At 41.0% G+C, this 17966-nt stretch overlaps 1 protein-coding gene and 2 non-coding genes across 19 annotated transcripts in view; all 3 read left to right on the forward strand.

Annotated features, from left to right (window-relative positions):
* Positions 1–17966, forward strand: part of CEP295 (centrosomal protein 295) — a 69055-nt gene that overhangs the window by 50923 nt on the left and 166 nt on the right. For 9 of the 17 annotated variants that reach the window (XM_063671328.1, XM_054439316.2, XM_054439318.2 and 6 more), the window contains 11 exons: positions 9055–9152; positions 9696–9792; positions 10798–11046; positions 12008–12147; positions 13431–13611; positions 14707–15368; positions 16445–16585; positions 17201–17297; positions 17379–17549; positions 17641–17740; positions 17819–17918. In XM_063671328.1, coding sequence (XP_063527398.1) covers positions 9055–9152; positions 9696–9792; positions 10798–11046; positions 12008–12147; positions 13431–13611; positions 14707–15368; positions 16445–16585; positions 17201–17297; positions 17379–17549; positions 17641–17740; positions 17819–17918 — 2036 coding nt within the window. Of the gene's footprint in view, positions 1–9054; positions 9153–9695; positions 9793–10797; positions 11047–12007; positions 12148–13430; positions 13612–14706; positions 15369–16444; positions 16586–17200; positions 17298–17378; positions 17550–17640; positions 17741–17818; positions 17919–17966 lie in introns of those variants that run through there. The other 8 variants (XM_054439317.2, XM_063671329.1, XM_063671332.1 and 5 more) reach the window with 4 other exon arrangements.
* LOC129009158 (small nucleolar RNA U2-19) lies at positions 9282–9361 on the forward strand. The gene has a single exon (XR_008492693.1). It is a non-coding gene; the product is annotated as a small nucleolar RNA U2-19 (small nucleolar RNA).
* LOC129009157 (small nucleolar RNA U2-30) lies at positions 9539–9608 on the forward strand. The gene has a single exon (XR_008492692.1). It is a non-coding gene; the product is annotated as a small nucleolar RNA U2-30 (small nucleolar RNA).

Genomic DNA, 17966 nt, shown 5'->3' on the forward strand with positions numbered 1-17966 from the left:
AATGATCTGCTTTTTCTCTTTCTGTAGTTTTTGTCTTGAAACTTTATTTATTTATTTTTTAAGACAGAGTCTCACTCTGTCACCCAGGCTGGAGTATGGAGTACAGTGGTAGGATCTTGGCTCACTGCAGCCTCCGCATCCTGGGTTCAAGTGATTCGCCTGCTTCAGCCTCCCAAGTAGCTTGGATTACAGGCATGCACCACCACACCTGGCTAATTTTTTTATTTTTAGTAGAGACGGGGTTTTGCCATGTTGGCCAGGCTGGTCTCGAACTCCTGACCTCAGGTGATCCACCCACTTAGACCTCCCAAACTGCTAGGATTACAGGCATAAGCCACCACACCTGGCCAAAGTCTATTATTTCTGATATAAGTACAGCTACTCTTGCTGTTTCTTGGTTTCCATTTGCATCTTTTTCCATGTTTTTGTTTTCAGTCTGTGTTTCTTTATAGGTGAAGTGTATTTCTTGTTGGTAACAGATCATTGGATCTTGTTTTTTTATCCATTCAGCCACACTATGTCTTTTGCTTGGAGAGTTTAGTCCATTTACATTGAATGTTATTATTGATAAGTAATGATTTACTCTTGTCATTTTGTTATTTGTTTTCTGGTTATTTTGTGGTCTTCTCTTCCTACTTTTCTTTGTTCTGTTTTGTTGTTGTTGTTGTTGTTTTAGTGAAGGTGATTTTCTCTGGTAGTATGTTTCGATTTCTTGCTTTTTTTTTTTGGTATCTGTTGTATGTTTTTAAATTTGAGGTTACCCTGAAGCTTGCAGATAATATCTTATAACCCATTATTTAAAACTGATGACAACTTAGCAATGATTGCATAAACAAGCAAAGAGAAAACTAATAAAAGCCCTGTCCTTCAACTTTGTGTCCCTGCTGTTTAACTTTTTGTTGTTTCCATTTATGTCTTATTGTACTGTCTGTGTCTTGAAAAGTCGTACTTATTATTTTTGATCTGTTCATCTTTTTGTCTTTCTGTTTAAGTATGAGTAGTTTACACAAAACAATTACAGTTTTATAATATTCAGTGTATTTCTGTGTACTTACTATTACCAGTGATTTTTGTACCTTCAGATCATTTTTTATTGCTTACTAATGTTGTTTTCTTTCCAGTTGAAGAACTCCCTTGATCATCCCTTGTAGGACAGGTCTGGTTTTGATTAAATCCCTCAGCTTTTGTCTAGGAAAGTCTTTGTTTCTCCTTTACTTTTGAAGGATATTTTTGCCAGATCCGCACTTTTAATGTGTCATGCCACTCTCTCCTGGCCTGTAAGGTTTCCACTGAAAAGTCTGCTGCCAGACGTATTGGAGCTCCATTGTATATTATTTGTTTATTTTTTTCTTGCTGCTTTTTAGGATTCTTTCTTTATCCTTCACCTTTGGGAATTTGATTATTAAATGCCTTGAGGTAGTCTTCTTTGGGCTAAATCTGCTTGGTGTTCTCTGTTCCTCTTGTACTTGAATATTGATACTTTTCGCTAGGTTTGGGAAGTTCTCTGTTATTATCCCTTTGAACAAACTCTATCCCTGTCTATTTACCTTCTCTTTAAGGCCAATAACTCGTAGATTTACCCTTTTAAAGCTATTTTCTAGATTTTGTAGGCGTGCTTCATTCTTTTTAATTCTGTTATCTTTTGTCTCCTCTGTGCATTTTCAAATAACCTGTCTTAAAGTTCACTAATTCATTCTTGTGCTTGATCAGTTCTACTATTAAGAGACTGATCCAGTCTTCAGTATGTTGATTGCATTTTTCAGCTCCAGAATTTCTGCTTGATTCTTTTTAACTATTTCACTGTCTTCATTTTATTTATCTGATAGGATTCTGAATTCCTTCTCTGTGTTATCTTGAGTTTCTTTGTTTCCTCAAAACAGCTACCTTTGAATTCTCTGTCTGAAATGTCACATATCTGTGTCTCAGGGATTGGCCCCTGGTCCCTTATTTAGTTTGGTGAAGTCATGTTTTCCTGTATGGTCTTGATGTTTGTGGATGTTCATTGGTACCAGGGCATTAAAGAGTTAGGTATTTCTTTCTTTGCTTTTTTTTGAGACGGAGTCTTGTTCTGTTGCCAGGCTGCAGTGCAGTGGCATGATCTCAGCTCACTGCAACTTCTGCCTCCCAGGTTCAGGCGAATCTCTTGCCACAGCCACCCAAGTAGCTGGGACTACAGGTGCGTGCCACCACGCCCAGATAATTTTTGTATTTTTAGTAGAGACGGGGTTTCACCATGTTGGCCAGGATGGTCTCAATCTCTTGACCACGTGTTCCACCCGCCTCGGCCTCCCAAAGTTCTGGGATTACAGGCATGAGCCACCATGCACTGCCAAGAGTTAGGTATTTCTTACAGTCTTTGCATTCTGGGCTTGCTTGTACCCATCCTTCTTGGGACAGCTTTCTGAGTATTCAAAGGAACTTCAGTGTTGTGATCTAAGTTTTTGGTCACTGCAGCCATGTCTTCATTAGGGGATACCCCAACCTCAGTAACACTGTAGTTCTTGCAGACTCATAGAGGTACTGCCTTGGTGGTCTTGGATAAGATCCAGAAGAATTCTCTGGACTACCCAGCAGAGACTCTTATTCTTTACCTTCCTTTCTCCTAAACAAATAGAGTCAGTCAGCCTCTCTCTCTCTCTCTCTGTGCTGAGCTGCCTGGAGCTGGGGGGAGGGGTGACACAAGCACCCCTCTGGCCATCATCTCTGAGACTGTGCTGTGTCAGACCTGAGCCAGCACAGTACTGGGTCTTGCCCAAGGTTCACTGTAACCACTATCTGCCTACCATCTTTGTTCATTCAAGGCCCTAGGGCTCTACAGTCGGCAGGTGGTAAAGCCAGCTAGCCTTATGTCCTTCCCTTCAGGATGGCAAGTGGCCCTGGGCAAATCCAGAGATGTTGTCCGGGAGCCAGTGCCTGGAATCGGGATCTTTAGAAATCTACTGGGTACTCTACTGTGGATAAGCAACACCAAAATCACAAACAAAGTCCTTTCCACCGTTCCCTCCCCTTCCCTAGGCAAAGGACTCTCTACCCTTGTCCACCACCACCACAGGCCTGTGGAGAGCACTATCATGGTACCACTGATGATCACTTAAGGCCCAGTGGCTCTTCAGTTAGCTTGTTGTGAATGCTGCCAGGCATGGGATTTCCTTCAGGGCAGTGGGCTTCCTCCTCTCTGACCCAGGGTAGGTTTAGAGATGCCGTCCAAGAGCCAAGGCCTGGAATCGGGGACCCCAAGATCCCACTTGGTGCTATTCCCCACTGTGGCCAAGCTGGTACCTAAGCTGCAAGGCAAAGTCCCCTTTATTCTTCCCTCTGCTTTTCTCAAGCAGAAGGGGTCTCTTCTCATAGCCATCACAGCTATGAATATGCTGGGTCACACATGAAGCCATCATGTCTCAGAGTCTCACCTAAGGCCCATGGCATATACTACCCGGCTACCACTGCTAGGACCCAAGGGCTCTTTAATCAGCAGGTGATGAGTCCTGCCAGGACTGGGTCCTTTCCTTCAAGGCAGCAGGTTCTCTTCTAGCCCAGGATGTGTCCATAAATGTCATCCAACAGCTAGGTCCTAGTATGGGGACCTCATAAATCCTCCCAGTGCCTTATTCTTCTGTGACTGAGTGGGTATTCAATTTGCAAAACAAAGTCCTCTTTCTTCTTCCCCTTCTCTCCTCAAGCAGAAGGAAGGGGTCTCTTTTGGAGCTGTGAGCTGTGCTGCCTTGGATTAGGAGAGGGGTGGCACAAGCACTCCCTTCGCCACCCTAGCTGGTTTTCACTAGGTCGTGTGACCTCTCCAAGTCTACAAGCTCTGAGCCCAGCACAGCACTAGGACTTGCCTAGGAGTTGCAGTCTTTGTGGCCTAAACAGCCTTTCAAGTTTGTTTAGGACTCCAGAGCACTAAATTTAGCCCGTAGTGACAAGACTTGCCAAAACACAACTCCCAACTGCTAGAGTGGATACTTCCCCTCTGGCTAGGGCTGGTCTAAATGCTCCCTCCGTGGGCATTGGCGAAGTTCTACCTGGTGCTGGCCACACTGAGTTCCAATGCAAAGTCTCAGAATGGCTGAGCTCTCCTTCCCCCAAGCATACAGATTCTCTCTCTGCACCATGTGGCCACTGCCTGGAGATGAGGGAAGGGTGGTGTTGGCATTTCAAGACTGTCTTTGCTATCCTCTTCAGTGCCTCTGTCAGTGATATGAAGTTAAAACCAGGTACTGTGATTGCTCACCGGATTTTTGGTTCGTATGAAGGTACTTTTTTATATAGTTGCTGTTGTGTAATCAGGAGGACCAGAGAGAGACCTTGGGGTGTATACAGGTGGGTATCTTTATTATTGAGTGCACTCAGACCCAGCAGACTCAACGTCCAAAGACTGGGCGCAGAACAAAGACAGTACTTGGCTTTTATACACACTTCACAAAAGGGGGTGGGCTAGCTTGAAGCAAGCTTACAGTGGTGTGAAAGCAGGGATACAGAGGCAGGACAAAGACAGTTAATCAAATTGTAACAAGCTCATAACTCAGGATTGCACATGACCATCGCTAGCAACCCATTATCTAGATTTTGCTCTAAAGAGCCTTGCACCGGTTTATCTCGTAACCTTCACTATGGTGCCTAGGCAGCTGTAGTTCAGACCTGCTTAGGCTTCTCATGACCTTCGTTGTACTTCTTAGACAAAACAGAATACTTGAAGTTACTAGTTACAGAGAACAGGAATCTATAAAATCTACAAACTCATACCATAAAACAAAGGAAAATTTGTTTTTCTTCTCCCTATGTTGAGGGAGTGCTGGGAGAGTCTACAGAGCACATTAGATAATATTATTAAGACTTTTCCTGGGTCTGGGCTGTGCCTGTTGCTGCCTCTGGGACAAGTCAGCCTAATACAGGAAAGCTTATTTCTCTTTCTTTTTAATTTTATTTTTCTTTAATTTCCCACCTCAGTTGCCAACTTTGAAGTTCCTGTGGTGAGGACAGTTGGTGGAAGCTTCTATTCCATCTCTCTTGCTCCATCCCTCCCCGCTGCATCACTCTTTTTTATTTACACAATGGATATTTGCATTTTCTTTTTATTCTATTTGTTGATAACCTCTAGCTAAAGACTACGAGGAACGCACCTATAGTTGAACAAAGCTGAGTGTCTGACCTGTTGCAATGAGGGGGAATGCGTACCATGGGCAACCACGAGGCATCTCAGTAAATGGCTATTTAGGAAGGACTTACAGGATTTGGGCTTGTTTTAGGGGATTGGGAGAAGGATTCAAGGAAACAGGGCTTTTTGGTAATTAGTATTGGATGTTGTCAGGAAGCAGGAGTAATTCTGTTTCAGTACCTGAGAAGTTCTTATCTAGGAGGTGGTATGAATGGAAGTGAAGCTAAAGTTGTAACTGGTAAAACAGCAGCAGTCACTCCTATTAGCCAAGATGAGGGAATGCTTGGCCATTCTTGTGGTTTAGACAATATTCATGGTTTTGTCTGTGTTCAGATGTGGTTACAAGGGGTCTCTTTTTTTTTTCTTTATCATGGTCACAGAGTGGCCATTTCTGAGATTGGCATTCCATGGAATTGTTGATGTTTAACAGAATACCAGGGCCTTACCTGATAGTGCCAGGTCAGCTCCTGGATACCAGGGACGGCTTTTCTCTTTCTCAGAATCATTCCCAGATTCAGATTGTTTCAATTTTCTTTTATTCTATTTTGAGACAGGGTCTTGCTCTATCACCTAGGCTAGAGTGCAGTGGCGCAACCACAGCTCATTGCTGCCTTGACCTCCTAGGCTCAATTGATCCTCCCACCTCAGCCTCCCGAGTAGCTAGGACTACAGGCATGCATCACCCCACCCGGCTAATTTTTTAATTTTTGTAGAGACAGGGTCTCACCTGTGTGTCCAGACTGGTCCTGAACCCCTAGGCTTTAGCAGTCCTCTCACCTTGGCCTCCCAAAGTGTTGGGATTATAGGCGTGAGACACCACGCCTGGCCCGGATTGTTTCTATTTTAGAAAGGTCTGTCTTGTTACTACTATTCCATTGTTTCTGCCCCACACCTTGATTTAACAGATTTTTAAGATGGAGCCACTAACTGCAAGCTTTGTACTGTCTGCCCTTGTAGGAAAACAGGAAATGGTGCCTTCCTGCATGGCATGAAAAGATAGCAGTAAGGTGTTACTTTCATTATGTCACTTCCCCTTTTTAGGAACTGTTATCAGTGAACCACATCCCAAATGATGACAGTTATTTCTCTTCCAGCTTTCAGGGACCTATCCACTGAATCTTTGAACATCTTCAGTGACTCTGATCTTGCTCCTTTCTCTCACTTTTATTTTTCACTTCTTACTACTACGCAAATGCTGCCTTATTTATTCATACCTCCACTGAGGGAGTCTTCCAGGTATATTACAGATAACAGTAAATAATTGTAATTATTATTAGTGAATTGAACATCCCAGATTAACTTCTCATTTCCCAATTAGCTTTTAAAATGAGCTGCTTAAGAATAGAAGAAAAAATTAAAACTCACTATAAAATTTCACCAGCCAACCTGGGCAACAGAGCAAGACCCTGTCATCCAAAAAATATATTGTATTTAAAGACAAATGTCAGCCAGGCACGGTGGTTTACGCCTGTAATCCCAGCACTTAGGGAGGCCGAGGTGGGCAGATCACAAGGTCAGGAATTCGAGACCAGCCTGGCCAATATTGTGAAACCCCGTCTCTACTAAAAATACAAAAATTAGCCAGGCTTGGTGGTGTGCACCTGTAGTCCCAGCTACTCGGGAGGCTGAGGCAGAAGAATCTCTTGAACCCGGGAGGCGGAGGTTGCAGTGAGCCAAGATCGTGCCTCTGCACTCCAGCCTGGGTGACAGAGTGAGACTCTGTCTCAAAAAAAATAAAGACAAAGATTTGCTATTAGCTTTGTTTCTACTTCATTAACCATAATGTATATTATTTTATGAATAAATATCTGTACTTACCTACAGATAGATGTGTACGTGTGTGTGGGGGGGGGGGGTTCCTGTTTTTTTTTGTTTTGTTTCAAGGCACAGTTGTTCACACTTGCGCAGGCTGGAGTGCAGTGGTGCCATTGTAGCTCATTCAAAATCCAAAATCTTGAGCTCAAACCATCCAACTGCCTCAGCCTCCGAGGTAGCTAGGACTACAGGAGCATGCCACTATGCCCAGCTAATTTTTTATTTTTTTGTAGAGATGAGGTCTTGCTAGGTTGCACAGACTGGTCTGAAACTACTGGCCTTAAGCAATCCTCCCACCTCAACCTCCTGAGTTGCTGGGACTAGAGGGGTGAGCCACCATGCCTACCTGTTTGTTTACTAGGTCTACATTTGAAAAATAATTCTCCTGGTCCGAATGTAATGAGTTATCTCAATTGATTATTTACAGTCAGTTACAGATCGGAGTCTTTGTTCTATTCTTTTCCCTCTTCTCACTACTGCACTTGACTAGTCTTAAAAAAAATAAAATGAATAATTAATAATTCTTACATAAGCATTTAAGAAATATGTGCATACCTTCTAATATCATTGATATTATGAAGCAGAATTTTGTTTATATTCAGTGAAGCAGTTTTAATTGTATTTTTCAGAGTCATAGACTACAATATGTCTTGGTGAGCTTTCTCACAAGTGTCATTTGGTCACTTGGAATAAGAAGGAAAATAAGCTCAGAATAAATGAGTTGTTAATATGAGACAGAAAGTATAATTTTAATGTTTTAATATATCAAATATAATTAGGAATGATAATTCATCATAAAAGTAACATATGCTCATTGTGAATTTAGAAAGCTGTAAAAAAAAAAAAAAAAAGCTGGGCGTAGTGGCTCATGCCTATAATCCCAGCTACTCAGGAGGCTAAGGCAGGAGGATCACTTCAGGCTAGCAGTTCAAGACCAGCCTGAGAAACATAACAAGACTCTGTCTCGCCAGGCGTGGTGGCTCACACCTGTAATCCCAGCACTTTGGGAGGCCAAGGTGGGCGGATCACCTGAGGTCACGAGTTCGAGACCAGCCTAGCCAACATGGTGAAACTCTGTCTCTACTAAAAATAGAAAAATTAGCCAGGCATGGTGGTGTGTGCCTGTAATCCCAGCTACTCGGGAGGCTGAGGCAGGGAGAATTGCCTCAACCTGGGAGACGGAGGTTGCAGTGAGCCGAGATTGTGCCACTGCACTCCAGCCTGGGTGACAGAGTGAGAGTCGGCCTCAAAAAAAAAAAAAGACTGTCTCTAAAAAAATGAAATAAAATAATAGAAGGCACTAAAAGGTACAGTACAAGTAAAAATTACTCCTTGTGCTACCATTCATAAACAACCACTGGCTACATTTTGGTGTGGTTTTTTGAGATGGGGTCTGGCTCTGTTGCAGAGGCTGGAGTGTGGTGGCGCATTCTCGGTTCATTACAACCTCCACCTCCCAGGCTCAAGCAAGCCACCCTCCCACCTCAGTCTCCTGAATAGCTGGGACTACAGGTGCCTACCACCGCGTCAGGCTAACTTTTGTAATTTTTGTAGAGACGAGGTTTCACTGTGTTGCCTAGGCTAGTCTCGAACTCCTGCGCTCAAGCGATCCACCTGCCTCAGCCTCCCAAAGTGCTGTGATTACAGGTGTAAGCCACCGCACCTTGCCCTGGTGTTTTCTTTATAGTCTCTTTTATATGCATGTTTTCCCATCTTTAGGACCACACTGTGTTTATGATTTAATATTCTTGCTTTTCCACTTAAAATAGTGGCAAAAGCATTTCTCATCACACTGGTTCTTTTCTAGGTTTTAGACCTAATATTCAAATTTCTTAAAGCATTTTATTCATAAAATAACAATTGCTACAGTTTTCCAGGAAAAAGTATATTGTGCTGACTAGTGAATGTTTTTAACAAATACGGTGAATTTTTTCTTTGATCTAAGACAGAACAACTTTAAGAAGCAAAATGAGAAAGTAGATTGTAGGAAAGCAGGGAATGGTGTCCTGTGGTGCTAAGAATTTGATTTGCCTTATCCCAACTATATTTTTCTCCCATCTGGAACTCCAAAATCCATTTTTCAGTTAAGCTGAAGGAATCTGTTGAAAATCATGCAGTGTTAAGTTATGCTGTGGAGGAAGAACATACATATTTGGGTCCAACTGTGAAGCCAGATGATAAGGTTAGTAATGTCTTAATGTTCACTCGATTTTTAGAGCTGTTTGGCTTCATATTCTCTTTTGTTTAGTTTACAGAAGCTATGTTATAACATTAAAGTCAGTGCTTTCTGAGATCTGCTTTTACTGAAGTGGATCAGTGATGAAACTAGCCAAATCTGAGCATCAGAAGGCTTTCCAGTCTGCCTGATGCATGATCTCTACATTTCTGAGAAGCAAAACTATAAAACAATGTAAAACAATAAGGGCATGTCTGGTGTGTGTATGTGTGTGTGTGTGTGTTTGTGTGTGTGTGTATGCACATGTGTTTATAAAGATAACAGCTGTAGGAATGAATGAGATTGAGGGTGAGGGGGTGCGTATGTATGTCTATGAAAGCCTAATCATTTCTGGGCAATGATGAAAAGGTTTTACTACTGATCTTTGTAACTATGATGGTTTCTACACTTGACCTGAGCTCAGAAATGACAACTGCTGGGGTTGGTGATTTGGGGTTTTCTTACATACTACTTGCTACATTGTGGTCTGATATTCCCCTTAATTTCTAGGCTAAAACACTGTCTCACGAACCATTATCTTCAGTAACTGTTTCCACTGGGAGCCTTTTAAGTTATGAAAACACGGATTTGAGCCTTACAGATCCAGGTAATAAGGTCAAAATGTTTATAAATAAGTTGAAAGACCAGCACCAGTTGAGTTGCAATACAGTGATGGAAGGAAGCATTGGGTTTTCATGATACACCATGGGGAAGTGTTTCTCTAAATCTCAAAAGTAAAGTATGGCCAGGCGTGGTACCTCACGCCTGTAATGCCAGCACCTTGAGGTGGGAGGATCGCTTGAGCCCAGAAGTTTGAGACCATCCTGGGCAGCATGGTAGAACCCCATCTCTACAAAAAAAAATACAAAAGTTAGCCAGGTGTGGTGGTATGTGCCTGTAGTCCCAGCTACTCAAGAGGCTGAGGTGAGGGGATCACTTGAGCCTGGGAGGTCAAGGCTGCAATGAGCCACAATCATGCCACTGCACTCCAGCCTGAGCAACATAGTGAAACCCTGTCTCAAAAAAAAAAAAGTAAAATATTCACACCCAGCAAAACATTCGCGCATATGGTATTCTAAACATTACTGGAAGTAACAGGGATGCTCTGTAGATCCCCAAAAATACTTTTGAGAAGCAGTTGCTGATATATTTTTCCATTCAGTGGAAACCTATCCGAGCAAATTTCATGGTTGCACTGATCTCTTAACAATACGTATTACCATGCCTCTCCACTAAAATATGTCTGTAAGGAAGTACCCAGTACAGTATGTCTGTAAGGAATATTCCATTAAAAGGAATATAGTGTCGCTGTCAATTACATTTTTTTTTTCTTTTGAGACGGAGTCTTGCTCTGTCGCCAGGCTGGAGTGCGATGGTGCGATCTCGGCTCTCCTGCCTCAGCCTCCTAAGTAGCTGGGACTACAGGTGTGCGCCACCATGCCCAGCTGATTTTTGTATTTTTAGTAGAGACGGGGTTTCACCATGTTGGCGAGATGGTCTCCATCTCTTGACCTCGTGATCCACCCGCCTCGGCCTCCCAAAGTGCTGGGATTACAGGCATGAGCCATCACGCCTGGTCTATTTACATATTTTCATTAAACTCAATTTTCAGAGTCATTTTCAGAGCACATGGATGATAGCAAGCAAGAATCTACCACCAGTAAAGAAGAGGAAACAAATATTATAAGTTCCATAGTTCCTTCAACACAAGATATTTATCAGCGGCAGAACTCTTCAGACGTTCATAAATCTCTGTTGCCTGCAGTGGATGAAACTAAATGTGGTCACACACACTTTCGGCAAATGATAGACAAGTACATTAATGAAGCAAATTTGATACCTGAAAAAACAGATTTGCAGGGTAAAATTATTTTAAAGCAATACTTTTATGTAAATTAAGTTTAAAATTTTCACCTTTCATCATTTTTAATTTTATGCAGTGATTGTTTGAGCTTCATGTTCTTATGGCCTGCTACAACACCGTTTTACCACAGAAAATATCGAGGGCATTTAGTGAGAAAGGGGATCTGGAACCAATTAGACTCACTGAGGCACATGTACAGGAGATTAATTAGCAAATCTTCCTTTACCATTGCAGAGTTAGCTATTACAGCTGAGGCAGTATTACTGATAAATAAGCAGGAGCTCAGAAATCAGACAGTTCTGGATTTGAGTCATAGCCTGACCATTTCCTAGCTGTAAAACCATGGGCAAGTTACTTTTTCATCTTTTATAAAAGAGGAATATTAGAGATTAAATAAGATAGTGCACATAAAGCACAATGTCTGGCCCATAGTAACACTGAATACAGTGAGCCTTTTTCATTTTTTAAGCTTATACTGAAGCAATGGTTACATATGTCCTATTGATCCTAATTAGCCTCGTAAAGCTGTAGAAATGGAAATTTGTATTTGTCAAAAGTTTGTTCATACCTGTAATCGTAGCACTTTGGGAGGCCGAGGTAGGAGGATTGCTTGAGCCCAGGATTTCAAAATCAGCCTGGGCAACACTGAGACCCCATCTCTATTTAAAAAAAAAAAAAAAAAAAAAAATTTAAACAATTAATTAAATTAAATTTCTCTAAAAATAAAACTTAAATAATTTTGGTCACTGAGAGGATCCATCCATATTTTGGGCCTTTGAAATAATCACGATAGGACTTAACTTTAAAGCATCTGCTGATCATGGGGGAAAAACTGAAGTTTTTGTTACACCGGAGTTACCTGAAAATAAGCGTTTATGAATATGTTCTTAATACTCCTTTTCTAGTGTTTACCTTAAAAATAAATTTATGATTTTTTTTCCCTCAAAAATTCCAACAGTTGACCTTGACTTTCCAGAATTGGAACACATTTTTCCTAATTTGCATCGTCAGCTGTTTAAACCCTTAGAACCACATCCAGATTTTGACTTATCATCATCATCCTCTGGGATTTCTCCAGACAACAGAGACTTTTACCAGGTATATTAAAGTAGATGTCCCATTGCAGTGAATATCTAAAAATAGTTTTAAGCCATTTCTTCTACTGGAACAAAAGTTCTTCTAAACCTTTACCTAGAATCACATGGAAGTCCGGGCACAGTGGCTCACACCTGTAATCCCAGCACTTTGAGAGCCCAAGGCGGGCAGATCACTTGAGGCCAAGAGTTTGAGACCAGCCTGGCAACATGGCAAAACCCTGTCTCTACTGAAAATACAAAAATTAGCCAGGTGTCGTGGTGCGCTCCTGTAGTCCCAGCTACTCGGGAGGCTGAGGTGGGAGGACCGCTTGAGCCCAGGAGGCGGAGGCTGCAGTGAGCTGAGATCGTGCCACTACACTCCAGTCTGGGTGACAGAGCCAGACCCTGTCTTTAAAAAAAGAAACAAACAACAAAAAAAGCATCACGTGGAAAACTTAAATAAAAAATAAAAATAAATCCTATTGCCCAGACTACACCCTAGACCAATTAAAGCAGAGTTTCTGGGAGTGCTCAGATAGTACTAATTATTATTATTTTTTAAGCTCCCTAAGTGATTCTAATATGGAACCAACTTTGAAAACAGCTGCACTGGGCCGGGTGCAGTGGCTCACGCCTGTAATCCCAGCACTTTGGGAGTCTGAGGCGGGTGGATTGCTTGAGGCCAGGAGTTTGAGATCAGCCTGGCCAACATGGTGAAATCCCATCTCTACTAAAAAACACAAAAATTAGCTGGGTGTGATGGCATGCCTGTAGTCCTAGCTACTTGGGAGGCTGAGAACCGCTTGAACCTGGGAGGCAGAGGTTGCAGTGAGCTGAGATCGTGCCACTGCACTCCAGCCTGGACAACATAGTGAGACCCCATCTCAAAAAAAAAAAAAAAAAAAAGAAGAGAAAGAAAACAGCTGCATTAGAATTTTGTTTGTCCCATCCACCTGTCTCCACCTAGGGAGTATGATGCCATAAAAGGCTTAATAACAACTTTTAATTGTGGAACATATTTAAACAGTAAAGTAAATACAATTTTGCAAAATTTAAAGTATCTTCCTACACAGTCAAAGGAGCTGAGATTTAAAGCTGAGTCTTTTTGCTTCCACTTCCTGATAGCCTGACATTTTAAAGTCTCTTTCATATTGATTGAAAAGAACTGGATTTGAAAAAGCAAATCATTACTGTCATAGTGAAGTGGTAATTAAGGAAGAGTAATACCAAAGGAACACAATGATTATTGTTTCAATTGGTAATACCTAATCAGTATTTCAGCCTTTCCCTTTTGTTTCCTGCCAGAGATCAGATTCTTCATCTGAAAGCCACCATGCTACTGGATCATCCAAAAGTACAGTTTATTTCACAGCGCTGAGGACGACCAGTGTGCATTCTTCTCTTAACACAAGCCCGAATCAACAACCTGACACGAACTTGGCTCATGTTGGAGCTCACAGTTTTGCTACAGAAAATATTATTGGGGGTATATATGACTAAGTTAGAAAAAGTTAATTTTTCCATCCATTTCCTTAGAAATTAAGCCTAGCACCTCTTGGTTTGTCTTCACCCCTGCTCTCACCCCTATCCTGGGTGTTAAAAAATATTTAAATTACAGAAGTAATACATGCATTTTTTTAAACAATACTGAACATTATGAAATAAAAGGAAAAGTGTTGCCTCTTGTTCCTCAATTTCCCTGCTTCAATCATTATGTGATAGTTAACAGTTTAAGTATTCTTTTTTTTTTTTTGGAGACTGAGTTTCACTCTTGTTGTCCAGGCTGGCGTGCAGTGGTGCGATCTTGGCTCACTGCAACCTCCACCTCCTGGGTTCAAGTGATTCTCCTGCCTCACTCAGCCTCCGAAGTAGCTGGGATTACAGGCATGTGCCACCACACCCAGCTAATTTTCTATTTTTAGTAGAGATAGGGTTTCACTATGTTGGTCAGGCTGGTCTAGAACTCCCAACCTTAGATGATCCACTAATCTTGGCCTCCCAAAGTGCTGGGATTACAGACGTGAGCCACCACACCCAGCCGGTTTAAGTATTCTTCTTAGGCCAAGTATAGTGGCTCACGCCTGTAATCCCAGCACTTCGGGAGGCTGAGGCAGGAGGATCCCTGGAGCCCAAGAGTTCAAGACCAGCCTGGGCAACATAGAAAGCAAGTATTCTTCTTGAGCCTTTTGTACAAATGATTATATATACACACATACATACATAATTGAGATACACAAGGATGTACAAATTATATATACACACATAGATACTTGAGATACACGTGGACACTTTATTCTCTTTTCTGTTACTAAAGTCTTATTCAGTTCTTATAGAGGAAAAAATCCTCAGTTTATAGCCATATTGTCCTTATTAAATATTAAAAAATACTTGGTGTGAGCAGCTGTAGTTTGAGAAATCACTGTGACCATCCTTATCTTTGTATTCATGTTTATACACATCAGCTTTTATGCCTAAAATTGTAGGTTACTTGCAATTGGATGATAAACTATTAGAGACTGTTAGTATCCAATTTTTACAACATGTAACGATGATTAACTGATTTTTAAATTTCTTAATGCAGGATCTGAACAATGTTTTGAACAGCTTCAGCCAGAATATTCTTCACAGGAGGAGAGCCAGCATGCTGATCTGCCAAGTATTTTTAGCATTGAAGCAAGAGGTTCTTCCCAAGGCGTGAAAAATCAGAACTATCCCTCTGAAGAACATACTGAAATATTACAAAACAAGAAAAAAAGTGTTCATTTCCAGCTTTCTGTAGGAAACTTAAGTTCAGTCTACAGTTCATCTGATGAAGCTAATGTATTTGATCAGTTAAATGTACAGCATAGCACTCCATGTGGTTCTAACTCTAGTGAGTGCTCAACAAAACACCAACTAGAAAGCAAAAAGGAAAGTATGGGCTTTGAAGAACTACCAAAAAGAGGGGTTGTTACAATGTTACAAAGTCAAGGACTCATTGAAGATAATAAAAATGAAACTTGTAGGGTTTTAGACATAAATCCACAGGTAGAGGAAATTGACTCTCGATTATGTGTAAGAACAGTGGAGATGGGCACTTCAATTCAGGCACCATATTCCTTAACTACTCAAAATGAAAAATATTTTGAGAATTCAGCTAAAACAGACATTCCAAAAATCACCAAAAAACTATCTCAACTAGGAGAATCAGAGCTTTTTGCAAGTTCCGGATCATTTTCATTACAGAGCTCTATACCAGTGTGGGTAAGTGAAATCAGTGTTGTATAAATAACATTTAAGTTCCTTTTTGGGAAAAAATTTTTTCTTTTAAAATTAGAGATGAAGATCCCACTATGTTACCCAGGCTGAACTCAAACTCCTAGGATCAAGGGATCCTCCTGCCTCAACTTCCCAAGTAGTTTGGACACACCACAATGCCTGGCAGGAAAAACTTGAAACAAAATACAAGCAAAACTGCTTGTTAATATTCTATCCAGCTTGTGATCACTGGAAATATCCAGCATAATGAAGAAACTTAAAAATTTGAAAACTGTCTTCTGAGAGTATTTTACAAAAGATCCTTTTTCTCCCAATTCAGATATCCTTTCTCCAACTTCCCTGAAAAATGGTGGTTCTGCCTGTGCTTCAGCACTTTCAGTGTTGAGCCTCATTCCAGTGCTCAACAGTGCTCAACAGTGCTCAACTTATCCATTATTGGAATAAGTATTGGAAACCTGCTCCTCATACTAAGCAACTTATAATCTGCTTGCTTTCAACACCAGTCAACTGGTGACTGGTTTTCATCTAGCAATATGTGCAGTTTATCCTTCCACAAATAAACAGATTGAAAATAAGAATTACAACTAAACCACGTTTTATTTGGCTGCTTTTGTTCTTGTTCAGTGTTTAGACTCTTCTTTTGAAACAGTTATTATCTGTTAGCAGTCAGTGGCCCACATTTGGTAGCAGCCCAGTCAACCCCTGCTCCCTTTAGAGAGGATACAGTTCTGCACAGCCCCAGCCAACCTGCATTTATATTTTTTGCCCAACACTACAAGCATTTAGGTTTGTAATCATTGTGGTAGATAACTTTCAGTCCGTTGTCACACTATTTCATCCCCTCCCCAGTCGGCTCCAGTATTTCTACAACCGAATGCTGGAGTTATGGAAGCCTAAGCAAATCTGATCTGTTGGTCTTTGCCAATTATTGCTTTTCTTCCTCCATTTTCACATTTGTATACACTTGCAAAAAATGTGCATTATATACAAAACGATTAGTTTTTTTTTTAAGTCTTTTAAGGCTGTTTTGACATGGTTTTCCTTTTAATTGTGGTTCACAGGAAACAGAAATTGGCCATGGTATAATGGAAGAACCAGAACTTACTTTAGTAAGCACCACTGATACCATTATTGCTGAAATGGATTTTGCAAATTTAACCCTAGAAGAGAAGAGCGAGAGTGAAGCAAAAAGCTTCTTTGAGGTAAATTTAAGCATTCCTTCTATTTTATTCCATTACGAGCAAACCAGTTGATTGTCTCTTACAACTTAGAAGGTACTCATTGGAGGGAATTATGCTATGCATTTAACTAACCCGACACCCCCACCAGCTCTCAATTTGTCTTAAACCTTCACTATTCTGTCAGCCACTGTGCATTTCTTTTAATCCCCACTCTAATTTATGCCTGTCTCCAAGACTAGCAGAACTAATCTTATTATACAGCTAGTGTTAGGGTGCCAAGTTGGAAGTTTTACCAAAACTTATTCCCAGATATTGAAAAATGACTTCAGAACAACTGGTAACTTTACTAGGGGAGTAGGGAGGCAATAAGAATAAAGCTATCTAAACAGAGGCCTAGAGGTATGAGGGCAGTGGAGCCTGAGCCCAGTTCAAGACCAGCCTGGGCAACAAGGCAAAACCCAATCCCTACAAAAAATACAAAAATCAGGCATGGTGGCAGGTCTCTGTAGACCCAGCTAAGATTGAGGCTGCAGTGAGCTGTGATCATGCCGCCGCACTCTAAACTGACAACAGAGCAAGACCCGTTTAAAGTGTTTAAAAAAAGTTGAATAAAACGTGCAACTTTCTTGCCATTAGGTGAGTGAGTTTCTGCCTCTTGCATCAGCAACAGAAGCCTCAGATTATCCAGCTGTATCAGAACTTTCCATAGAAAAACCAAGGACAGCATCTACAGGTAAGCCTTGGATGGCCGCCGCACTTCTAATGGAAAGTAGATACTTTGCCTATTTCTGTCACAAATTTCTTTTCCCCCCAGCAGAAACCCCTCGAAGGCTTACCCCTATACCAGGGAGCTTACAAGAAGCATTTATAAAGAGGAAAAAATCATTTATGGAAAGATCCCACCAGAGGCAGAAAGAAATAAGGAATAAAATTCATGTCTCTGAAAATTCTCAAATCAAAACAGTTAAAGAGAAACCATCTATAAGTATGTTGAATTTTTAAAATCTTCAACAACTAACTCCCTGAAATGTTTAAAGCCTTGTGATTACAACTTGATTTCACTTTTCTTTCCTCAGGTTCATCTGTGAGTCATCTAAAGGGCGTGAATAAAGTCAGAGCATCTTTTCCTGAAGACAGAAAGACTACACAGGCTCTAAGGCACCAAAGGGGTCTAAGGTAGGGTTAATTTTTTTTTTTTTTAAGTGATTCACTTTTTGCAATGTTTGTCTCTAATTCTATATAAATTCTTTACAGGTTATACAATCAACTAGCTGAAGTGAAACAACAAAAGGAAGAAAAAGCAAAACAAGAAGCTTATGCCCAAAACAGAGCAAGGGCAAAAGAATTCCATAAGGTGAGTGTAACTGAGGGGGAAGGACCTAATTTTTCAAGCATGAAGTAC

Source organism: Pongo pygmaeus, chromosome 9, assembly GCF_028885625.2.
Source record: "Pongo pygmaeus isolate AG05252 chromosome 9, NHGRI_mPonPyg2-v2.0_pri, whole genome shotgun sequence".
Classification (NCBI taxonomy): domain Eukaryota; kingdom Metazoa; phylum Chordata; class Mammalia; order Primates; family Hominidae; genus Pongo; species Pongo pygmaeus.